This window comes from Alternaria conjuncta (assembly GCF_024043145.1).
Source record: "Alternaria conjuncta strain BMP 0040 chromosome Unknown scaffold_1, whole genome shotgun sequence".
In the NCBI taxonomy this organism is placed as follows: domain Eukaryota; kingdom Fungi; phylum Ascomycota; class Dothideomycetes; order Pleosporales; family Pleosporaceae; genus Alternaria; species Alternaria conjuncta.
This window is the reverse complement of record NW_026250090.1, coordinates 240,323-263,698: the sequence shown is the minus strand read 5'-3', so window position 1 is coordinate 263,698 and position 23,376 is coordinate 240,323. Positions and strand designations below refer to the sequence as shown.

General features: G+C 52.7%; 12 protein-coding genes across 12 annotated transcripts; 5 read left to right on the top strand and 7 right to left on the bottom strand.

The window, feature by feature from the left end:
- Positions 1-65: 65 nt before the first annotated feature.
- On the bottom strand, positions 66-554 carry J4E85_000091 (uncharacterized protein; the record flags this gene model as incomplete). Its single annotated transcript, XM_051464385.1, has 1 exon — positions 66-554. The coding sequence occupies one exon, from the start codon at positions 552-554 to the stop codon at positions 66-68; it is 489 nt and encodes a 162-aa protein (XP_051330906.1).
- A 1,085-nt stretch (positions 555-1,639) lies between these two features.
- On the bottom strand, positions 1,640-2,545 carry J4E85_000090 (uncharacterized protein; the record flags this gene model as incomplete). Its single annotated transcript, XM_051464384.1, has 2 exons — positions 1,640-2,450; positions 2,502-2,545. 2 exons carry the CDS (start codon positions 2,543-2,545, stop codon positions 1,640-1,642), a joined length of 855 nt encoding a protein of 284 aa, XP_051330905.1.
- Positions 2,546-2,958: 413 nt separating this feature from the next.
- On the top strand, positions 2,959-3,680 carry J4E85_000089 (uncharacterized protein; the record flags this gene model as incomplete). Its single annotated transcript, XM_051464383.1, has 2 exons — positions 2,959-3,505; positions 3,556-3,680. The coding sequence occupies 2 exons, from the start codon at positions 2,959-2,961 to the stop codon at positions 3,678-3,680; spliced, it is 672 nt and encodes a 223-aa protein (XP_051330904.1).
- A 223-nt stretch (positions 3,681-3,903) lies between these two features.
- On the bottom strand, positions 3,904-7,989 carry J4E85_000088 (uncharacterized protein; the record flags this gene model as incomplete). Its single annotated transcript, XM_051464382.1, has 5 exons — positions 3,904-5,860; positions 5,909-6,088; positions 6,135-6,245; positions 6,291-7,900; positions 7,954-7,989. The coding sequence occupies 5 exons, from the start codon at positions 7,987-7,989 to the stop codon at positions 3,904-3,906; spliced, it is 3,894 nt and encodes a 1,297-aa protein (XP_051330903.1).
- A 1,385-nt stretch (positions 7,990-9,374) lies between these two features.
- Positions 9,375-10,385, bottom strand: J4E85_000087 (uncharacterized protein; the record flags this gene model as incomplete). Its single annotated transcript, XM_051464381.1, has 1 exon — positions 9,375-10,385. The coding sequence occupies one exon, from the start codon at positions 10,383-10,385 to the stop codon at positions 9,375-9,377; it is 1,011 nt and encodes a 336-aa protein (XP_051330902.1).
- A 1,672-nt stretch (positions 10,386-12,057) lies between these two features.
- On the top strand, positions 12,058-12,881 carry J4E85_000086 (uncharacterized protein; the record flags this gene model as incomplete). The annotated part of the gene is made up of 2 exons (XM_051464380.1): positions 12,058-12,115; positions 12,169-12,881. The coding sequence occupies 2 exons, from the start codon at positions 12,058-12,060 to the stop codon at positions 12,879-12,881; spliced, it is 771 nt and encodes a 256-aa protein (XP_051330901.1).
- Positions 12,882-13,181: 300 nt separating this feature from the next.
- Positions 13,182-15,065, bottom strand: J4E85_000085 (uncharacterized protein; the record flags this gene model as incomplete). The annotated part of the gene is made up of 2 exons (XM_051464379.1): positions 13,182-13,933; positions 13,982-15,065. The coding sequence occupies 2 exons, from the start codon at positions 15,063-15,065 to the stop codon at positions 13,182-13,184; spliced, it is 1,836 nt and encodes a 611-aa protein (XP_051330900.1).
- A 1,208-nt stretch (positions 15,066-16,273) lies between these two features.
- On the top strand, positions 16,274-17,202 carry J4E85_000084 (uncharacterized protein; the record flags this gene model as incomplete). The annotated part of the gene is made up of 2 exons (XM_051464378.1): positions 16,274-16,515; positions 16,695-17,202. 2 exons carry the CDS (start codon positions 16,274-16,276, stop codon positions 17,200-17,202), a joined length of 750 nt encoding a protein of 249 aa, XP_051330899.1.
- Positions 17,203-17,961: 759 nt separating this feature from the next.
- J4E85_000083 (uncharacterized protein) lies at positions 17,962-18,591 on the bottom strand (the record flags this gene model as incomplete). Its single annotated transcript, XM_051464377.1, has 1 exon — positions 17,962-18,591. One exon carries the CDS (start codon positions 18,589-18,591, stop codon positions 17,962-17,964), a length of 630 nt encoding a protein of 209 aa, XP_051330898.1.
- Positions 18,592-19,331: 740 nt separating this feature from the next.
- J4E85_000082 (uncharacterized protein) lies at positions 19,332-20,167 on the top strand (the record flags this gene model as incomplete). Its single annotated transcript, XM_051464376.1, has 3 exons — positions 19,332-19,667; positions 19,777-19,944; positions 20,033-20,167. The coding sequence occupies 3 exons, from the start codon at positions 19,332-19,334 to the stop codon at positions 20,165-20,167; spliced, it is 639 nt and encodes a 212-aa protein (XP_051330897.1).
- A 1,180-nt stretch (positions 20,168-21,347) lies between these two features.
- Positions 21,348-22,044, top strand: J4E85_000081 (uncharacterized protein; the record flags this gene model as incomplete). Its single annotated transcript, XM_051464375.1, has 2 exons — positions 21,348-21,556; positions 21,615-22,044. 2 exons carry the CDS (start codon positions 21,348-21,350, stop codon positions 22,042-22,044), a joined length of 639 nt encoding a protein of 212 aa, XP_051330896.1.
- Positions 22,045-22,515: 471 nt separating this feature from the next.
- On the bottom strand, positions 22,516-23,301 carry J4E85_000080 (uncharacterized protein; the record flags this gene model as incomplete). The annotated part of the gene is made up of 1 exon (XM_051464374.1): positions 22,516-23,301. The coding sequence occupies one exon, from the start codon at positions 23,299-23,301 to the stop codon at positions 22,516-22,518; it is 786 nt and encodes a 261-aa protein (XP_051330895.1).
- Positions 23,302-23,376: the final 75 nt, after the last annotated feature.

Here is a 23,376-nt window from a genome sequence, read left to right as displayed (position 1 = left end):
CTCCGATACGCCATGCCACTGGTACCCAAACCTGTCGCATCATCCCCCTTCTCCATTGCCCATACTCAGAATCCAAGGCCCCTCCTCCTACTGAAGCCCCTAGACAGACTCCTACTACTCTCCAAGCCCAATCCCAAACCAACTCCACCCAAGATCTTCATTCCCTTCTTGCGACCGATGAGCAACTCTTCCAATATCAAGCTCACTTCCTCCATCTGCTCCTTGAACTCCTCCATCGCCTTTCCCAAGCACACACCCTCCTCCCACATGTCGCTGAGGTGGGCTTCGCTCAGGTCATCGGGCTTGATCGTTTCAAGCGGCTTGACGACGGCGGTGAGATGAGTGAGGTTGGCTGAGACGATAGCTGCGCGGCGGTTCAGAGCGCTGACGCGAGAGGGGAGGTCGATTGGAGTGTGGATGGCAGTGGGTATAGAGAGGTCTTCGTAGGAGGGGACGGGGGTGAGTTCGGATTGGTAGAGATAGCCGTGGTCCCAGGAGTAGTTCTGCTGGCGGCGTCGGAGGTGACGCGACGTAGAGTGTGGTGAACCAAACATTTTGTGACGATGGTTGCTCGTTACCTTTGTGATGGAACAACGTATAGGATCGGGTTGAAATGTGGAGAGAAGGAACGGATGATCAAGCTCGAAATCGGTATCCCGTGCGACAGGAGGTATTTGATATACGCGGTCCCTGTCGCTATCATGAGAGAGGTGGAGCCACATCGATGGTACCGGGACGCTGCATAGCCGATGTTTGGGCTTGCTCGACCGCAATGCTTGCCATACGTTGGCTCAGCAATGCCACATCTATGATTTCTGAAGTACTTACCCGGGCTAGATGACGCGCTTAGGAAGTTTGGATTTAGCGATCAAGCTTAATGGTATCGCAGCAATCACGGAACTACAGCGCATTGCTCGCAACAACGGAGTTCAGCTGCTTACACGCGCCTACCCATGAAAATCGATCCAGCAAACTTCTGCATCTCTTCATTGCCTGCTACTTCCCTGAAGCGGCTTCCTGCTGCGAGTACACCAACTTGATCATCACACAAGCAACATTGAGTTTCTCGTGCCAAACTTTAAACAGTTTTTCCACCTCAGCACTTTCATCAAGGAGCCCATCTATTGCATCTGTCATCTCCTGGCCTCTGGTATCGCCAATGGTACTGTTGGCTATTTCGTTGAGCGTGTTGATCTTTGTCCGTATTGAATTCAAAGTATCGCCTAAAGCTCGGGAAGGCTCGAAAATGGACAGGAAATTTTCGCGGATGGCGATTCGGATGGCTTCATGAGGTACTTTAGAAGTGGATGTGGCGTTGGAGTCCATGGTGACAATAAAGAGTTGAGCTGGGTATCTTAGCGCTTCGTCCCGATCGACGTAGGTGGGCTGGGAAGTCGTGATATATGTACTATTGCCATGGAATCCAATGCCAGCCAACTCCGTCAAGTCAGGCGAAGAGGTCATGGGTCGATTGTCATCGTATTCGAGTGCTCCTGCCCCCCTGAGCTCACGCATTGGTATCTTCGTGGATGTATCTGATAATCATATTATTTCGACATACTTTATGTCTGTGTACATTAACATCTCTTTCATGACAGCTTCCTTCGTCTTCGTTGCACTTCTCTCATCCGGCTTGACTCTACGCAGCCCTCGGTCTCTCCCACGCCTGCCCGTCGCTCATCTCGATGCCACCCGCCATGCTCGTTTGTCCCAGCTTCTCCGCATTCCATCCCTCCTCAGGCGGTATCGGGCTTCTGATCTCCTTCTCCCGACCCAGACCTTCCACGCCAGGCGGCCCGTCACCCCAAATTAAGTACTGCGCTGCAAGTCCCAAGTCGCAACATGCCTGGAAGATACCACAAGCCTTGAAAGCCCAAGGTACCTCACCGCTGCTGCTGGCAAAGAAGAACCACATCTTGAACGTATCACCAATGACCCAGTTTACGATGACACTAGGCCTGAATCCCTTGCACCCGCGTCTCTGGTAGTTAGCCAGGAGCTGGGGAATCGGAAGCGTGGCCTCGATTGTCAACGCAACCATGCCCAGCAGATCGGTGTACGGCACAAATACGCTCGTAGAGGACATGAGCAGATGCAGCACCAACAGCACCCCAGTAAAGTATGTGATGAAGGTCCAATACGGCCTTGGCGCCCTCCACTGCCAGAAATCGTACGGTCGGTTCGAAACATCCTTGTGTTGGAAAGGGAGATGCGAGGGCGGCGGTCGGTTCGTAAGCGCGACGTGGAGGAGGAGCAGATGGACGCAGATCATGAGCAGGGCTTGGACGAGCAGCGAGGTGCTGAAGTGGGCGCCGAACCAGTAGTAGACCTTCAGGATGCTGGCGACGAGCATGATGAGCGGAATGTCGAGGGAGAAGCCGGCAGAGCTGCGGGCTCGGTGCATGCTGTAGATCTGGTCGCCATAGCTGGTAATCGGACTCGTCGCGATACTGGGTGCTGGCTGTTAGAGACGGAGAGGCTAAGGAGGTGTGGAGTCGTACAAGACGGGTGCGATGTTCTTCACAATGGCGCTGATGAAGAACATGTTGGTGGTCGTGTGCTTGGCCCGGCGGTTCGTCTCGGAATGTCGGAAGGCTTCCCTAGGACTCCTTTTGCAACGCTGGAATGTCCGACGACGATGGAAGGAACGCACACGCAACCACGGAACCGTTTTGGCGCAATACTCGGGGTGTAGGGCTCGAACGAAACAGCACCCGCGGACAAAAAGGGAGGAGGCGCAATCTCCCGCAGATCAGATCTGGCTTGCATTAGTGGCCGCTGTAGGGCTGATAAGCAGCTTAGCGCCTGCCGTCATGGCTGTTACCCCAAAAACACTCATAGATCCATGCTTCCATTCGATTGCAAGATTGACGATATATGGATGCCTTCCACCTCTACCAACACCAATTGCCTAAGCCTCAACACGCAAATAAATCTCCCCGCCGTCAAACCACCAACATGTCACATACCGCCTTCTTCTACGGCACCTTGATGGCACCGCCCGTCCTCCACCGCGTAATCTGGGGCTCGCAAACCCCTCCTACACCAGCGCATGCCTCGCTCCTGCACATACGCCCAGCCATCCTCCACGCACACCGACGACACAAAGTAAAGCAAGCAGACTACCCAGCCATCCTCCCCGTCGATACCTCCTCGTCTGTTCGCGGAACACTTGTAGAGGGCCTCACAGACGGCGACATCTGGCGACTGGATATTTTCGAAGGCTCAGAATACCAGCGTCGGAAAGTAAAGGTCAAGGTCCTGCAACCGAAGCATGGCAACACCAGTACGGAAGAAGGCATGGGCGACCTATCACAAAAGGAAGAAGATAATGTGGAAGGCGAAGAAGTCGAAGCGGAAGCATACATCTGGACAGCGGGCGCGCATAGACTTGAGGCCGAGGAATGGGACTTTGCAGAGTTCGTTAGGGATAAGATGAAACGGTGGGTGGGTAGAGAAGCAGCTGAGACCGATGAAGGGTTCCAGGGTAGGCCGTCGATCAACGGTAGACCTCCCGAACGAGGGGGGCGTGGTTTCAAGGCTAACAAGATGCAGAAGTCGATGATGCAGTGGCAGCGCTCGATGACCCTACAGGCGGACGCGGCGCGAACGGAACTATTTCACGCCAACTGAACGAAGGAGGTACGAAGGAGGATAATATTCTCGAAAGTGCAGTATAAATGTTGCTTGTTCATATGGCTGTACTATCATCTCTGGCACACTGCCAGATGTGCATATAGTCTGCGACATGCTGTTCTCCGAGATCACAGCTGAGCTTTGCAGACCCCGTCACTAGTCCTGATAGATAACGCCTCCGTGAAACCAAGATAGGTATAGATGTGTTGAGTAAAAGGTCGAGCTGGCGCTCGCAGAACAACAAAGAAGAAGCTTCATCTCGAGCAGTTAAAGAAGGGTAGGGTTGTCCCTCGACCATCCAGTTTGGACGGTTGTGCTCTTCTCCTCGGGTTCTGGTGTTTCTTGAACCACGGATCCGTCGTTGACTCCATCAAGTTGCAGTTCGTGAGTGGACTGTGAGATCCCTTCCATTGGATCACATACCTCCTCTCTACGCTCCAGCGCTCCATCTATGTTGCTGGGAGCAGGTGCTTCTGAACGCCGGGCCTTGTCCCTAGCATAGTCGTCTTCGTCCAGCTTTGTCTGGAGCGCACTATCAACGGGAGTACCTTCGTGTTGACCATGTTTAGACGTCTTTGTGCTGTACGACAAACGCGGAATCTCTTCAAACGTAGGTGAAGGACGGAGCCCTTCGCTGGAATGTGCATAACGTGATGCGGGTTTCCGCTGAGCAGTGGGAGCTGCCTGCACCTGCTGGCGATGGTTGACGTTGATGTCTTTGACTTCCTGTGAGTCCTTGATCTCAATAGGTGCGTCGGGGACACTGCCTTCTCGGCTGCGCGAAGCTCTTTGCTTAGTTTCCAGATCGCCATCTTGATGTCGTTGGGGCGACTTGATGAGCTGGCGCTTCGCTGATGGCGATTTCATGTCATCATTATCGTCACCGTGTCTTCGGCGCTTCTTTGGGCTTGATGTACCGGGTATTTGAGATGTTTGATCGTTTTCTTTGGATTGACGTGGTGTTCTGTTCGAAGTGATGTGTCCGTTGCGCAAAGAATCATGTGATTGGGGCGTTCTGCTGGAAATGCGCACTTCGGGACTATGGCGCCTTGGTGTCGTTTCTGACCGTGGACTACCAACGGCCTGCTTTGCAGGAAATGTGAGCACAGGTGGTGAGTCAGATACCTTGCTGACAGCTATTTGAGGTGCTTCCTCAACAGCAGAAGTATGCTTCGCATCGAAACTGAACGGCGATGCGAGTCTGAGTGGAGGATGAGAAGGTGAATGGGTTCGTGGCGATGTGGGCTGCGCGCCTGCGTTCTTGGGCGAGAGTGCGAGCTTCGGTTCTTCACTGGATAACTCATCAGAGTTGTGTCTGCCCAGATCCGAGGCTTTGTACGTTGTCGGAGCTGGTGATGTCTTTGAGCTCGCAGATCCTTTCTTCGCCTTCTTCTGTGCTCTCCTATCGTCTTCCTGCTTCTTGTAGCAATCAAATATGATTTGACGCATTTTGTGCCTCATTTCCGATGGGTTCAGCTCCGGCCAGTCTTCTTGAGCCGACATTGATCCAGTGAGCAGCTTGTTCTTGAAGTCGTCGGGATTCTGGAAGAACTTCTCGATGTAGCCAAGTAGGTAAACACCGCAATCGGTGAAGTTGTTCTGCATTGGAACCTGTGTACTCTTGGGATAATAGCCGTTCTCTTTGATGACAGCCTCCATAGCACGCCGGCTTGCCCCCTCCGCTGCTATCCAGTCTTTGAGAGCGCGAACCGCTCCAGTACGGGCATTACCACCAAGAGAATCGAGTACTATGATGACAGGTTGATCAGGATCTCTTTTGGCTATGGGCTTGCGTTTTGCCTTCTTTTTTGCAGAAGACGCGGTGAACTGAGATTGGGACAATATTCCTGGGTGTGTGTCTCTGATTTCAGCTAAAGCTTCTGTATCTGGATTCTGGGATGTTGAATCTGCTTGGGTCGTCTCTGATTTATGCGGAGTTTCGGTCCCAGTATCGTCGCGGTCGACAAGAGATAGTGCCGCTTCATCAAAAAGCATAGGCTCTTCATCGTTCGTTTGGGCCGCTGTTGCTTCTTCATTGATGACATTTGGCTCTGGGGATGTTGATTTGTGTACCATAGTCGCATGCGTCTCGGGGTTCGTGGCTGTCACGGCTGAATCACTTGCTTGATCGTGTGGGATTACCTGAGGCTCATCGAAGTCTTGAACTATGGGTTTGCGTTGAACCTTCGACATATTGCAGATAATCGCCAGGTACCAATGGGCTCTATAGACTGTTAGCATAGGCTATCAAAGCGGTGGTAATTTGACATACTGTTCGTTGATGGGAACAACAATGTAGTCGTAGGTGAAGATATCAATCTTAGACGTCCAGCGTTGCACAGCCTTGTAGTCCATGGATTTCCGACCCGAGTTCTCGGTAAGCTTCGTGAAGAAGTAGGTGTTGAAGAAGTAGACTTTATCAGCAGGCACTTTGAGCTGCTTAAAGAGGTAGCTGGAGAAGGTTAGCAGCGCTAATGGCAAGGTGAACACGCACTCACATCATGTAGAAATCGATCAGGCTGTCGTTCAAGAATTCTTCCTCGTCCAGGCGGGGCAGATCATCAAAGTGCACTATCGCCCGTTGACGACCTTCGCCAAATTCAAGAGACCTTGGGATGGTTAGCAGAATCATGAGTAAGTGCGTGGAAACTTACTTAGCCCAGGGTTGTCCAAGTCCAGTTTCGACTGAGAATTTGGGTACATCCGACTGTGTAGGCGTGTCTTCGACGTAATTAATCGGGGCCGATCTTGTTGAACGTGACGGACGGGTGGATGCTCTGCTTGTCGTGGTAGTGCCAGATTCAGCATCAATAACATGCTGACGGACAGCGGGCTTGAGCTGATCCAACAGAGGTCTCTTCGACACTCCATTAGCTTTTTCGCGGTGAGGCTGTTCAAAACTCGCTGTTGAATCGCCTACCAGTGCAGACGTACCAACCTTCTCGTTTCTCGATGGGAGAGGTGTTTTGAAAAGATGGGTCATGTAATCATCCGACTTATTGATACACTTTCCGCCTGACGTCATCGACACTGCGTGTTCATCACGGAAGATGAGGAAATCGGCAGTATCAGCAAACTCCAGGTCCAAGATGAGTTTGTTCCCGTCGTGTCCGCGAGGGCCCGTCAACCGCATGCGGCTTGTACCGTCCGCGTATACTTGGTTGACGTCTTTAGGCTCTATGACAAGTTTGCTATCGTAGACGCCATCCACTGACTCCCAAGTCTGGACACGTAACCCCTCATCTTTCCTCCATCTTAAGAGCAAGATGGCATGGCCGTCCATGGTTGTTGATCCGTGGCTCTGAAACCCATACGACCGTGCAAACGAAAGTGGCCAGAGTCCTTCTACAACCCTTCCGCGAGCGTTTCGCTTGACTCCACTATTTGCAGTCTGCTTTTGCTTTTGCTTCGAAACAAGTCTGGTTCCCGGGTGCGGAGGCGTGATGGCAAGCTCGTCCGCGCTGTAGTTGTCAGTCATAGGTCCCGCTTGCTTTGGCACAGGTTTGTGTTGGGTGCGAAGGTCCTCGTCTTCAACTGTTACACGTTGGTTCTGGTCTGCGTGATCAGATGTTGACTCATTGATGCGGGCTTCGGGAAAGTAGCGAGACGTGACTATGTCGACTTTTCTTTCGGCTCCGTCGTACTTCCTAGGACTTCGCTTGGATTCACCCTGTCGAAACGTCTGCAATATCGCCTGCCGAGGAGTATGTACGCCAGGGCTGGTCGATAGAGAACCACCGGTAAGAGGAGAGCGTCGCGCGCCACCTTTGGCTGTGTTGAAACTCGAGTTCCTCGGCTTCTTCTGGGACGGTCTGAGAAGATTGTCTACTTCTCTAAATTCGCTTGTAGCCTGAGGCGGCTTGTAGTCGCCTACTGTGCTCTCGCTCCCGTTGCTTATCTGTGAATGCAGAGACCAGGCAGAACGCGGCCTTTCGCGTGACGTGCCAACAGGTGTATTTTGGTGGTTTTGAGATACTTCCACCACTTCATCGTCGTCATCGACAAGTGAAATAACGTTGGCAGTCCTCCTTCGTTTTCCAGGTGTAGCTCCACTCGACCATCGATCCTGGCTCTCTGAGGAAGAAGGACGACGAGGCGTTGTTGCAGGTGCTCTGTCTGTTCGCTGAAGGTAGGCAGCCTGGCCCGGCCCATGCGCCTGGCCTATCAGTGGCGGCTGTGTACGATCGCGCTTCCCGTACGTAGTAGGCTTCTTGGATCCTCCTTGTATCGTGTCTACGGGCTTGAAGACGTTACTCGACCCTGGCTTTTGGAGGTCAGTATAATACTATAGGCACAGACAGGTGGTAGTATGCATACTTTTGTAGGCATGGTGCGCTTCTTCGGTATCGCCATCCAAGTGGATGGGTCGGGCATACTAATAGCATCTGCAGGTCTACTTCGCAAACATTAGTCTCTTTCTTCCGTTTCGGTGTACAAAGGCGATTTACGAATAATCCCCAATTAATCGCTTCTCATCCTCGCTCCTTTGTGTGACGTGCTGCCGTGGGCGGGCCATTTCCGAACGCGCCTCTTTGCGTGGAGTTCGGCTTGAAGATTTCGGGGGCGAAGAGAGGTCTATGAGGACGCGCGAGGTCTTCCTGGGGGGTGTTGACTCCTCGAGGAAAGGATTGGGAGGCAAGCCGGGACCCGAGGGCGACTGGGGGACGACATCGTCTGTCTGTGGCGACATGGCGTTAGCTGGGGGCGCAGGCAGTTCAGCATGAGAGGGGAGTGTAGTTGTTGGAGTGTGTGAGGCAGTCGAGCCGTCGAGCAAGGAAAAGGCGCGTACGTCTGAGTTGGTGAGTCCGAAAGAGCTTTCGGCAGCGGCTCGTATGCCGTTGAATAAGTTAGTGAACATTGGTGTCGCATTGCGGTGGCAGAGCGGCGGGCATTCGCATCGTCTGGTAGGCTGGGTGACCTCGGAACTGCGTGAGGGAACTGCACAAGCGCAGACGCGCACCGTGGGGCATGCGGAGGTGAAGGTGCGCCAGAGAACCCGTCGGCGATACGTCCGTGCGCCTTGACGTAGGTGCTTCAGCGCGCTGCAGGGACGCGACGGCTCAGCTGCGACGTCGAGCTCGAGAACAGATTGGTGCGTCACGACAAACGGCACGTCGGATAAGGTCACGTTGGGGACTTTGGTGATATGTTCATAGTCACAAATCAATGCGACATATTCTTCTTCGATGCCTCGCTCTGTGGACAGGCGGGCTTCAGGGCTTGGTGCTACCTGAGATCCTACGCTTCGCTATGTAAAAATACAATGTACAGAAATGAGGCTAGGGCCCTGGATGTGCTACGTGCATGGCCAGCCTTTCAGCGACGTCCCCAATCGAGCGCGCTCTACATTTCCGAGTTGTGACTGACGTGACCAGAAGGTATTCGCGGTCATGTCATGAACGCATCTACAGATGACAGTATGGTGTATACCTTCACGGTATCTGTTTGTGCATCTCGGCAAAGAAACATCTCTCCGTGCAACTCACTCAGCAACAGAAGCTAGCAGTCTCTCTTACAAGCGGTGCTCCGTCGAAAGCACCAGAGTATTGACAGCCAACTTGCAACCCGCACCCAGTACAACACGAAGCGGCGTTGTTTCAGACGCGTTTGGGCATACGGTGCGAATAACGGTCGCGTAAGCCAGCCGTCAGACGACCGTGGCGAATACATGGGTTGTATGGTTGGCTTTGCGATTGATCTGGGGTCGGCCTGAAGATCGTCGCTAGGCTGAGATTCTCCTAGGAACCAGCAGTCGGCTTCTCACGTGACTCATCCGTAGACACTACTCTGCGTTTTTCATGCTGGCTCTTCTCATGGCGGGCTTGATCGATGGCCGATCTTTGGGCGATGCTGTCGTCGTGACTGCGCCATACTATGTTGGTCCCCTCCGGCAGTTTGAGGACCCGCCTTATTGTATCCCGAATCTTGACATTCTTCACACCATCGCTCTTAGTCCAGATGCTGAAGACATCTTCGCCGCTCCGGACACTCAAGACGAAGCCGCAGAACTCCTCCCCGGCATCCAGGAACTGATCTCCAACGAGTGCTAGTAGCAGGTCCTCCCAGTAGCGGTCAGCCACGCCCTTTTTCAGGCGCATGATCCACTTGCCACCTCGCTTGTTCTCATCGTCCTCCCATACCGGCCGGATGCCTTGCTTGAACACGTGGTAATCGGAAACGGAGGGGAGACTCGAAGGACGCTTAAGATGGGAGAAGACCTTCCAGAACTCTTGCGCCGTACTGAATTTACAGAGGGGCACAATCGACTTCTCGTAGTCTACGTTCTTGGCCGTAGGCGGACGGTACCATACCGCCCATGTGTATTTGAGCGGCCACGGCGCATTGAAATCTGGCGGCGCAGAGGGACTCGCTGTGTTGTCTGGTATTGAGGTTGTGGATATCGATTCTTTGCGTATGCTATTGACGACCTTGCTCACGGGCTTGTCCTTTTTATCAGAAGGTGTCGCGGGCGTGGGCGACGACATGGCGGCTGCTTTGAAGTCGAAAGCAGTGCCAGGCGTTTTGGGCGCCTTTCCCGCAGATCCAAAGGAGGCGAACGCGCCTGAGCCGAGCCCAAACGCAGAAGAGCCCCCAGTTGTGGGTGACGCTAAACCACCGGGTGTCAAGGGCGATATAGCGTTGAAAGGGTTTCGACCGCCGTGGGAGGAGTCGCCACCGAAGCGTTTGGTAGCGGAGACGGTGCGTTGGTGCGGCTCGGATTTTTCGCTGTTATTTTCCGAATGTGACATGGAGAGAGAGAGCTTGCTGGTGCTGTTGGCGGCCGTCAGTGGAGAGAACAAAGATGCGGGGACGCAGGAGCATACTTGGAGCGCCGAGTCCAGAGATTATCCCTGTTATCCATTGGCAGCAGTGTCAAACGAGTATATAATACAATGCAAGAAGGTTAAATATCCAAGGCTTGGTGGGAGTAACGAGCGAACAAGCAGCAGAGGAGCTGGCGGGCTAGCGGCCAATGTGCGTCGAAGATATGCGGGGTGTAGTTTGTGGTGGTGGATGTTTGCTGCGAGGAGGAAGTCTGTCACGTGTCGTTGGTATGATGCTGCGGAAAGATGTGGCGAAGGCGGGGGTGTGTGATTGTCGAGCGTGGTGGGATGTATCGTGTGCAATGGCGGATGGTGGTGCGTACTGAGAAAACGTTTGAGAGGTTGGCACTTGCAGCTCAGGCGCGCGCCTTCCGCGGCAGGGATGTGGCTTAGTCATCAACCGAGCTCGATATTCTCTTCGCCGGCGCGCCCGTCCTCTTCTCTTCTTCAACACCGGCCTTTGACTCGTATCATTTGCCAGCTCGACACATCCTACTCAGCTGGCAACTCGGATAACTGGCCCAGAACGAGCCATCCTCTTCTAAAACCATCATCACGAGGGCCGCTTCGGTGGCTTCCATGATGCGGTGATGACCTGAAAGTAGGGACATTATTTCATCACGCGCGCGACGCGTTGAGGCTGCAAGCTGTCTCAGTCTCTTCTGTATGTGTGCCGCCATGATTTTTTCGTTCGCGACACGGCTAGTGATGACTAGGTCCTTTGGACCACTTCTGGTAGTCTGAGTCTCAGCCAGATGTACACTATCGCAACTTTGCGATTTCTTGGTTGAGCTTGAAGCTCTAAGGCAAAGTCTGAAGCCCACAATTGTGCCACGCGTGTATCAGGTACCTCTGGAATCTCCGCTAATTGACGACTAAGCAGTACTATATAGCGCTGCTCAGGCGGTGAATTGGCTCTGAATAGCCGCTAAGGTTGGGCACTGGTTCCTTTGTGGTCTCACCGTGTATCTCAGTACCTGACATCTCGCCGCCATGGATGTTTTCCGGTGCGAGTAGCGTCAGGCGCGTCGCGGTTTAAGAAAGCTCTAACATTAGAACACGCTGAAGAGTCTTGGCGGACATTGGCTGCATCGCTTGACAGTTACCTCTCGTAGACGCTAGGTGCCGTAGAGCCGCTTGTCCTTCGATACAGAATGAGGAAAGCATCAAGATGGCGGACTTGTTCCGGAGTGAAAGCAATATCAGAATAATACAGATGATTTTCTCATGCGTGCTTTGACCACAGGCGGCTTGCGACCAGGTTGTCCACACTGACCACAATGGGTGGACATTTCCTCGATGCATCGAGACGTCTTAATAACCGCGGCAACCTCTGCATCTGCTACAATGACCGGGGTTACAGGCCGCACCTGCATGTGAATCAGAACGCGTGCGGGGTGGGATTGTGCTGGGGCCTACGTCATACTTCCGCCGTTCACAGGACAACGCACCCCACCACGCGCATTGCTTTCTAGCCGTCCTAAACTAACGCCGTCGCCTCATCTGTCGCCCACCACCATACAAAGCCAGCTCCTCCCGCATCTCAGCCTCTCACACCCACGGCTACTGTCGCAAAGTCCCTCCCATATCACCCAACATGACTGGACAATCCCCCGAACTGCATTCGCCGAGCTCGCATCCTGAGCGACCTAAGGGTGGGACTCTCCCATACCCCGCCGCCTGGTGCACGCATGGCTAACAAGGCCAGGTATCCTCAAAAACTCTAGCTCGTACCGCGCCGACTCCCAAACGTCCCCCACTAGCGAGCTTCCACCGGCCGTAAGCCCCATATCCGAGCGGCCGCAGCTGGGTCGCGAATTGTCAGAGAAGGAAATTGTATTGGAAAACACGCTGCGCAATGCTGGCGCTCACCGAAGATCCTCGTCGAACCCACGCGGCATCGGTTCACGACGGCAGTCGGGCATTGACCCCGCGGACGAGACAAGCCCGCAGCTCAAGTGGGACGAGGCCAACCTTTACCTGAATGAGCAGAACCGCGACAGCACCATGAAGATCGATGAGCCCAAGACACCATACGCCAAGCAGTACGATCCCGCCGAGGACGAAGAGGAGGTCGAAATGCTCAACGCCGAAGAGCTCAAGGTGGACGAGCTGGACAAGCCAAAGCGGAAACCTAAGATTGAAGATATACCCGAGTTCGACTTGGGACAGCCGGAGCTGCAGGCACGACAGTCGCAGACACCCGAGAGCGAGAAGAGGGTCATGGTGGAAGAGGGCATGGATACAGATGAAGGCTACCACGGCGAGCTCCTCCCCAACGCCACCCAGGAAGAGAGGGAGAAGCACCGCAAGTTTGAGGAGTTGCGCAAGAAGCACTATGAAATGAAGAACGTCAAGGACCTGCTTGGTCACCCAGAAGATGACGAAGATGAGGAAATGCCGACACGGCCCAATGCTTAGTAGACGTATGTTTCTGTGCTATGGGTACTGCAGCGGTGGCCAAGGTCGATCCCGAGAGTATGTACGAAGCTCGCCCAGCGGCGTTGCACGAATTGATTTTGGCGGCATCAAGGTGGAGTTTTCGGATTTCCGGCGCTATGGTCAAGGCCGCGGAGTACTTAGAATACTTCAATTCGTAGTCTGTTCAATGAATGACGTTCTGGTTCAACCATGTAGACATGTGGTCACTGATTTGTATTGTAAGACGTGAAAACCAGTTGTGATTCTGTACTCGAGAATATATCCAACTCCAACGACACTCTATGCCCTGAACTCCTTGTCAACACTCTCAAAGTTCTCCAAGAAACTCTGGAAAGTAAAGACACCCAGACCAGGATCCAAACTTCCGGTCGTTGCCCTGATAGAATGCATACTCAGCTGCGGAATGCCGCAATCAATGGACCTGATACCCGTTGCAGAACTCAGCATTGGTCCAACGGTGCCTCCACTCCTGCTATCATTTCGAATTTGAAACACCTGAAGCTTAGGGTCGACCTTGCGCATGCCGACATCGCGATCAACACAGCGCTGCAGAATAGCGGTGGAGACAGCGTCAGTCGTCATGTGGGCATTTGAATCCGCAGAGACAGCAGGACCGACATTGAGACGCGGAGAGTGGTTCTCGAGATACGCGTTGAGGAAGTTGGGATTCACCGCGTGAATCACGTCGCTAGAGACGAGGAAAGAGTTTGCATATGTTCTGCTCAAAGCGCTGCCGGTCTTTCCGTTGCACGCAAACTCTTCGACGATGCGCTCCATGACGCTTGGAAGGAAGTTGCCATGAGCACCTTGTCGGAGTAGCGAGCCGACTTCTTCGTCGTCGAAGAGGGCGACCATGCGGATCTGGGACGAGGTTGAGAGGGATGAACTCGAGTTGAGGAGAGCTTGAATAGCAGCCCAAGAGCAGAGTTTGTCGTCGATCCGACCGGCGAAGATGAACTCCCGGTCGAGGCCACCGGTCTGGGCAGCTTGCGTATCGAAGAGCTCAAGCTCCCAATTGACAATGGACGAATCTGTTACAAATCAGTATCTTTAGGGACGTGAGGGTGTAGTGCACATACAGTCCGTAATGCCGAGTTCGCTTGAGATGGCTTTCACAAGCCTCTCCGGCTGAGTAGCAGCGAATGCGCCCTCTCCGCCCAGCACACTGGCTTTCCAGTTCTCCTCACCATGTTCCGACGAACTTCCAATATCGCTGTTGTCCAGACCGATTATGGGGACCATTTGCGTCTCTTTGTTGAACGGCCCGTTGGCGGCAGCACCAAAATGAGGTGCTAGTGTTGGAATCCTTGCAATAGGCCAGTCCAGCTTGACAAGCCTCGTGACTATTTTCCCATTCTCCTTGACGAGTACCCGTCCACCAACACCAAGGTCGCGGTCCCACCATGTGTCGCTCAGTGCACCGGCGTATGGGGCCACACCGAGCTGTACGTAGCCTGATTTGGTGCGAAGGTTCGAGATGGGCTTCAACTTCGCTGTGAGCGCATCAATGTGTCCAGCAAGAATCGCAGCTCCATTGCCCGACGCGTAATTGTCACCAATAGCGAAGGCGATGAGCGAGCTCCCGTTGCGCTCAACGTAGTATTTGCCGCCAGCCTTCAGCTCCCACGCATCGCGCTCAGACAGCTTCTTGTAGCCATCCTTCTCAAGGTCCTGTGCGACAGCATCGACAGCGTGGAAGATTGTAGGATTGCTCGTCATGTAGTCGGTGAAGGGCTTCGTGTAGCGTGCCGGATCTTCCTTTGAGCGAGCAGGCACCGGAATCCAACAATGAGAGGGCGTTGGCTTAGGCATCTTGACGTCCTCTTTTGCTTGCTCAACTGGAACCTCTAGTATCTTCGGTGGTACAGGGGGAGGGTTTTGGTAGCTCGAAGGCGGCGCGTAGTCTTCGTCTTCAACATCGATAAGGTTGGGATACGTCGCGGTGATACTGTGCCGGTTACGGTAGTCGGAAACAGCTTCGCGGCTCCTCCATCCTCTCTCTGTCACTCGGTCCTGTCGATGACGTTGAGGTAGCGATGCGGTCGTGTGAGCGCGTCCAAGTGTCGTGGAGTACGAATGCCGTAGCGGGCGGGGCGGTGACGGATCCGCGTAGAGGTCCGCGTTCGAAGCCGCCTTGCGAAGGCTGGGGTGATTTCTCGTCATATCGGAAGTTTCGCACCGTGTTGATGAAGCTCGAGACGGAGTGAGAGAGACGAAAGGAGTCGATGGCAGAGGGCGAGGCTGTGTTGTTGTTGTACAGCTGGAGTTACCACCTGAGCAGCGCCACAGATGGGGCGAAGCTATCCGAAAGTGGAAAGCTCCGGACGACTCGCCGCAGCTATCGAACGCCATCAGCCAAATCAATAGGTTGAACCATCACAAACATAGGAACCACTATCGCATCGAGCGCTTTTACGAGCTGTACCGATTGTTGGACCCGCTGAGTCGCGAAAGTATGGCATACGCAAGAAGGTTGAATTGACGACTAGGTACCCTGAGCCCGTTCCGGTAGAGACGATACCCTGATACTTCTACACCACCCGACTCGTGTTGACTGCTACTGCTCACCCTCGTATCACCACCAACCTGGCCCAGTACAACTCCTCTTCCGTTTCTCCTGGTGTATCATTTATAGGTTGTCTACATCCTTCGGCCTCTTACTGACCTCAGGAACTATCAGCGTGATGGAATCCACAATTTCATTACAATCGCTTCAGTTTGAGTGAGCAGAAGAACGATCTGTGCCTATCCAGACGGCGAAAAGTCTCGCATTGCTTTGGTCGTGCTCGCCAGCATAGCAATCATCATCGTCGTTCATGTTAGGTTTCTTTACTATTCCAAGGTTGCCTCAGTACCAAGAGATAATAATGACCTTGACTGTAACAAAAGTGATTCTTGGCTAGTTCCTGCACAGTAAAGAAACCCCGCGACGGCGTTGTATGTATGAGGGTAAGGCCTTACGTCAGGATTTAGACAGGTTAGCTGGGGCTGTGACTACCTAGGCATGCTACGCCTTGTAGAGTGCCAAGGGCGACAGTGTGATGATGGATAGCCAGCGTTTGAGCGGTGGAAATCGGATGGTTCGGGGTGCAATAAGGAGGCAGTTAGGAATCGAAGGTACGTCATGCGTGCGAGGGCGTAAAAGGGCGCCCAAAGGGCTGAAATGGATGTTGCTACGCCTTCTACGACCTGACTGCGCCACACTAAAGAGACAGCATGTTAGAAAGGCTTTCCGCCCTCGGCTTCTTCCCTCCAACCCATTACCATTTTTCCAGCTGAATCCCACCTGCCAAGCCCGCAATATTCATTTTCCAAATCGCAAGTGCAAAAGATATTCACATTCAAAATTTATCTTCTACATCACTCCAGCAATGACAGGGTTTACTGATAACAACGAAGATGACTTCAATGCACAAATGCTTGCCGCTATCGAGTCCAACGACCTCGCTACCCTACATGATGTGATGTCGAAACACGAGGCTGAAGATCCTGATGCTTTGCGCCGGGGTAACGGATTGAGCGATGCCCTCAACGAAGCATTAGAGCTGGCCCGGTACGACATGGCCGAAGAGCTTTTCAAGCGTGGTGCTAGGTGCACTGATTGCACTATAGGGTATGTTCTGGATGGGGCACGTCGGGAAAATGAATGGAACACGAAAGCCATCGATGTGGCGCTGGCGTACGGTTGGAATATCAACGAGCCCTATGAGCATGTTGGCAGCGCGCTTGTGTAAGCCTTCGCTACCCTTCTGGAGACCATTCGACTCGCAGAAATAACTGACAGGTAAACAGATCCATCGTCAGTAGCGCGGAGACAGGCCCAGGATATCCCGATGGCGATACAGCTTGCCTAAAGATTGCTGCGCATCTATTGTCAAAAGGCGCCCATGTGGACGAGAGCACCCGGACGAACGAGAACCCGCTCGAAATAGCCTGTGCGAAAGATGACAGGCATATGGCAGCGCTATTGTTGGCACATGACGCATCGCTGGAAGAGGCGCCCAAGGCACTCCTCAATGCTGCCCGTGAAGGCAGCATTGACATTATGCAGCAGCTGCTGGATCGAGGCGCCGATGTCAATGCACACCCGTACGGAAGACTCGAGATAATCCCTTGCCAACTAGAGGACGAAGGTTGGGGCTCTGCGCTACATTGTGCCGTTAAAAACCACCATACCGAGGCAGTCTCATTTCTCTTAGAGAAAGGCGCGGCCAAGGAGTACAGGAACATGGTGGGGTTGAAGGCTTTGGATCTTGCTCGCAAATTGGGACATGAGGATATTGTGCGGTTGTTAGAGTAGAGTGATGACCGCTTATGCAATCATCTACCATGAACAGCAGCATTTCTTCTTTGGAAATTTTGTTAATGAACCCGTATGAAAAGTGCTGGATCCTGGGCTGTTATCGCAAGAAGGTGGAACTTTCGCCCGACACGAAGACCGATCGATGCACCGGATGCCGTGACATTGACGCGGATCTGTCCAACGTTGCATACCAACACAATATCAGCGATAACTATAAGGGTGCAAGTTTTAACAAAAAAAGAAGTATTGATTTACACATGAGCCTGCGAACTCGTTAACAGATGGTTTGAGGCTCAAAGAGATGGACTTGACAAATTGGTGGGTTGAGATCACACCGATCACTCATACGCTGATCGAACCCGCCCTCAGGAGCATCTCTGAGTACCTGAGTGGAACTTAGACACAAAACATTTAGCAACCATCTATATCGACAATAGGCTTGATTCTAGCAGTACAAACACCGAAAAAGATGCATCATTCGACGAATGTAAGACAACGCGAGAAGCCGACGATAACGGCGAGGGTTTTTAGGTCGTCGAAGAAAGCTTTGTTACATGTTCGTCAATGCCGTTGCACTTGAAGCAGCGATGGTGAGGACGCGTAGGAAACAAGGGAGAAGAACGACGACGTCGATGGAGCTGCGTGGCTATATGGTGTCTAAGTGCTTGGTAGTGTCACCACGTTGAGGCGATCGCGGCGATTCTATGAAGCGATCAATGCGATGATAGTCGCCCAATCCCGAGCACACTTCTCCAATCACAACTTCACTTCCTCCCACTCTCCTCCCTGCGGAAAACCCAAGTGGAATCTCCCACATTTCGCAAAACTAAACACTGCTTCTTCTGCCATGGTGAAATCTTCGACTTTCCCTCCAAATTCCTCATTTGCGTCCAGGAAATGTGCATGGATCCGTGGGCCGCTGATAGCCTTCATCCAGGCTGGCACCACGAAGCCGAACACCGTACCGTCGATTGCATTTCTGCTGGGCCCATCTTCGAATTCTATCGAATCAAAACGACCAGCGATCTTAAAGGGCATAAGAGTATTCACGCCCTTCGCTGGACCCACATCATCTGATGAAACGAGCTCATCAAGGGCTTCCAGCGACATCGACCCGATCTTCAGACGAAATGTTGGCTGGTATACTGTGACCAATGCGAAAGGAAGGCGTGCATTCATGGGTGCTGACTTTGCTTTACCATCCTTGGTAAGTGCGTACGCTTGTCGGTCTTTCAAAATCATGAGACTGCCATCTTCGTAAACACCAATGCCATCTGTGCCGTGGGAAGTAAGGTCAGCGGTTCGCGGTTGGCCTTGATTGAATCCGGCGTTGAGAGCTGCGTAGGTGGAGAATTGGAATATATCGTTTGGTATTGAGCCAACCATGATGGAAAGTACTGTAAAATTCTGTGATTCGGGTGATGGTATCTGGTGTTTGATAACTAGATATGTTGGAGTTCGAGGTTGGGTAGGTAAGGGTCCGGGCTTAGCGGAGAGCCGATCTCCGACTCGGCTACCATATCAGCCCTGCGGTGTGTGGGCGTCATCCCTAGGCGTTCTCTTATACATGCTTATTCTGTTGTACAGATGGAGGTTCTAGATGAACTCATTGATGTGCTTTGCGAAGCAGTACTCGGCAGATCTTGAGCCTTCAGTGTTTCTACTCCATGTCGCCTTCTCGACTCAGACCATCGAAATTCCGCGTGATACATCTTTCTCTTTGCGGCTTTTACGTCTTTAAGTTCCGATTTCCAACGTGATCGGCCGTAATAAGTACATGGAAGCGTCGAAATCGTGAATATCAGAGTAGGAAAATGCGATATGTACCATACGACTGTATCTCTTCCTAAATGTCGGTTGATAATGTGTTGGTCATGTCTTCACAGACTAAGTCGGTACTTCATTACAAGGAATAAACTGGCCTCGACATCTGAATTTAGTACGATCTTTTAGAAATGTTCTTGGAAACACCTTCCTGCAACGTTGAGTGTGAAGGGAAGCAAGCCAATAACACGATCGCTTATGTAAGTGATTTAGCGCGAACCGTCGGAAGCTCAACTTCACCATCCAAACGGCATCTTTCCCAAGCAATTGCGCAGCCCGTCTGCTCCAATACCTCGCCAGATATGCTCCCAACAGCCCTTCGCGCCCTGCGCTCTCGCAGCGCAGCGGCTTCCTCCCGCTCCTTCGTCCGCTACACCTCCACCGCGACGACCAGCAACCAGGTCCCCGCTAACGACCCTGTCAAGCGCGATGCGAAGCCGAACGTTTCCGAGACCAATGCGATGCCTACATCTTCCGAGGGTTCCTTCGACAAGGTCTTGCAGGAGTCTCCAGAGACAGCCGAGAAGTTGAGGGTTGAACAGGCGCCGAACTACAAGGGCATTTGGTCGCGGAGCCAAAACCCGAGGGAGGTTGCGATGAGTGGGCCAAGATTTGAGCAGAGCATTATGGAGGACCAGGTATGTCGAAATCTCCTGGAGCGGACATTATGGAAGAAACGGAAACAACCGTGGAAGAAAGGGTTGGTTTATGCAGGGGAGATTCACATGCTGACATAGAATCGTACAGCCTCGCCCATACGCCGCGATCGAGCTCATCCACAAGCAGCCCGTTCGCTGGACGCACGACCGTACTGTATCCTGTGACGGAGGCGGTGGCCCTCTCGGACACCCAAGGATCTTCATCAACGTAGATAAGCCCCAGATCTGCTGGTGCACATACTGTGGACTTCCATTCGTAAGTCCCCGTTTGGATTGTGTCTATTTCAGCCTTCCGATACTGGAGCTGGTTAAGGCAAGAGAATTACCGCTAATTACCTCTATAGGCACACGAGAAACACCGACCGCTCCTCGAAGCCACCCCTGAACACGAGCTATCATACCCCCTTGGACCCAAAGGCGATGCGGCGGAAGTCAACGGGACGCAGAAGGTTACGGATGAGCCGCTTGCACAGCGATAGAACGAGGCAGTCAGAAGAGAGATCAGGGCTGGTGTATATATGCATTGCAATTGAGACTTTGACAAACTGTCGTCTTCTGTCGTGTTGAGGTCGCGGTATTCGCCTGTCTTCTGAACGATGCAATGTATGCGCATTGAACTCGAAAAAGTTCTGGGATTGAGCTCCGCTTTGGTATCATCATTCGAGAGCAGAGTGTATTCCCTGAATACATGGCTTTCGCGAATCAAGTTGAGCCATCTCTTACCGGACAGCGTCGAGGGGTCATTCTATATGGATGTGAGACAGCCCTCATGTTCCACCTCATGGTACTGAAAGATATACATTACAAGTCCACCAATATTGACATGCTCTGAGCTTAAATCCCTAAGTCACTGCCAGTGCATACGGGAATACAACCGACTCTAACGGCGATGTCAAAGAGCAGAAAGGCCTTCATTTGAGCTGGATGGTTGATGAGATCACCATCTGAGCTGAAAATAAGGTCTCGTTTCACAAGCGTCAGGGCTATGTGAGACATTGGCATACGTCAAACCTGAGCATGCTGGTGATATGTCCGCTGTACATGTAGGACCCAACGTGCCTCACTTTTGTACAACTCTGGCTCAAAGAAAGCAAACTACATTGAAGGTGGATGATCTTTCGGACTCCTATCCTGTGAAAGCTTGAGATATTTGTTGGCTCATGATCCGAAGGCACAGTTTCCGATGACTTCCTCTACGTCAGATGAAACCAGGCACTCCAAGTGAGGGTATCGCACTCGCAGTCTCTCTTCTGCAGTCAGAATGGTGCTTTGCACGTTCATCCTAGTTTACATACATTTACTACCGATTCAGTGATTTTGAAGGCACACAAAAAACGCGTAGGAAGCGCGTCCTGAAGGCCCTGAAGGTCGATTGAAGTCGTTGTTAATGAGTTAGAAGCGGATGAGCAGAGAACGAGGCTGTGCCCAGCGGATGGACCTCACTACGGGTGATTCAGCACTGGCTTAGCATGGACACCCATGCTTACTGCGTCAGTGACCATACAACCAATGCGTATCTCATGTGCGTATGTTGGGTGTGAAATTTGAAGACGGACATGCTCTTTACATTCAAGACGACCTGACCCCACCGCGACACTCCTCTGACGTCACCCCACCCCACATAACGCGACTCAACTCTACGAACTTTAGCTCAACGCAATGCCGCAACAACACTCTACAAGCTCACATCTAACGACCTTCTTGATCGTCTTCATCTTCGTAATCGCGCTATTCCCAGGACTCTCTGTCGGTATATTCTGGGCGCCCTACAACAGCCTCGCAAACTACCTCGTGCCAACACCCCAACCGCGCGCAAGCGTGCTGTGCAAGAGTCCAAACGTCTGCACCTCCGTACCAATCATGTCTTGGTATGTCCTTGTGTTTTGTACCTATACAAAGTGTCTGTTAGTTGTTAACAGTTCCTAGGGCACAGAAATCCCTCACCCTCCCCAGCCGGTCGCGCGGGTCCTACCTCATCACCGACCACATCCTCAAAGAAGTCCCCGAGATCAAGAACTACAAGACTGGCCTACTGAACCTCTTCATTCAACACACATCGTGCGCGCTGTCATTGAACGAGAACTGGGATCAAGATGTTCGCGCGGACATGAGCACAGCGCTGGACCGCATTGTGCCGGAAGACAAGAAGGGCCAGGGACTGTACCGCCATGATGCAGAAGGCAGCGATGACATGCCCGCGCATGTCAAGTCTGCGTTGATTGGCGCGAGCGTCACGATCCCGATCACAAATGGAAAGCTGAACACGGGCACATGGCAAGGCATCTGGTACCTCGAGTTCAGAGATTCGAAGCACACACGGAAAGTGGTTGCCACGATTCAGGGAGAGAAGATGTGAAGTGCGGGATCTTAAGTTGGACCTATTCGCGAGCGACGTTGAGTCTGTGGTGGACTCGATGAGTCTTGCATGAGGAACTTGGAACGTCAAGGATATGATAACGAAACAATACCATAGAAGTGGGAAGTACGAGAGCTGAATCCGAATGTTTGAGCAGTATGTTATGTTACTATGGTCTATCGTGCAGTCGCAATTCCGCCGTTGCTTTTCTGACTCTCCTAAGAAACACTCCTGATAACGCCTGTCCTTCATAACCTCAACGCCAATGTCATGGTATGCTGCTTCGTATACCTAGGCAGAAGTATCCACCGCCCTATACATGAACAAAATCGTGAAAACCGTAGATCCCGTCACCTCGTTGTCTCATTGCCGTTGATGCCTAACGCGATGTGGACCACTCCTTCTTGTCCGTATCATCAACCGCTTCTTGTCTCTGATGAGCGCGTCGCTAGCTGTGGAAGAATGCTCCGATCATGCGCGGTGGAAGACGAGGAAGCCAACGTCAGCATCCATCATCCATCGGCCAGGATGACACTCGTTCTCAATCTGGTAGTAGGACCTGAGATGCCACTCGCCGTTGAGCTCGCGACACCAGAAAGGATCGTCGTCGCGTGCATCTGCTGGCCTAATCTTGCGCGGGTCGTACGAACCACGCTCAGTCGCGATCCTCCGATTCTCCATCTGGATGTCTTCGCGCGTGGGACCTTGCTGTGTGTGGCCGTGAACGTATGCTGGCCTTGTCTCTCTGACAGTCCTTGGGCCTGAGAAGCCTTGCGGTCCTTGTGGTTGACTGTTCGTCACATGGTATGTTGTGGTAGTTGTACTTGGTCCGGGTGGATAGACGTGCGCCGAGTAGCCGTAGCTAGGCACAGTGTTGTAGTAGGTCCTCTGGTAGGGGTAATAGAAGTTAGCAAGTGGGTACAGCGAACCATACAAGTTGTAGTTGTAGTAGCCATAGCCACCGCCATAGGAAGGGTAAGAATAATTGGAGGCATAGTAGTTCTGGGGAAAGTAGTTGGTGGCGTAGGTTTGAGGGTACAAGGGACGGGTGTATACCGCAGGTTGGTAGGCGGCCACCCCGTATCCGACACCCATACCGACGCCAACGCCTCCGAGCCCACCGTAGCCATAGCCGCCGCCTATGACGCCAGTGGGCGCGGCGCCATTCGCGGCTTGGCCGGCATAGGAGAGGAAACCGCGTTGGCCGTAACGAGGGTTGTAGATGTATTGGTGGCGGGGCTTTGGGTACCCCTCCATTGCAAGAGTTGATGGATAAGGGCCGATCGGACGATGAATAGGAGAGTTGTGAAGGAGGCAGGTCGCGATGGCGGT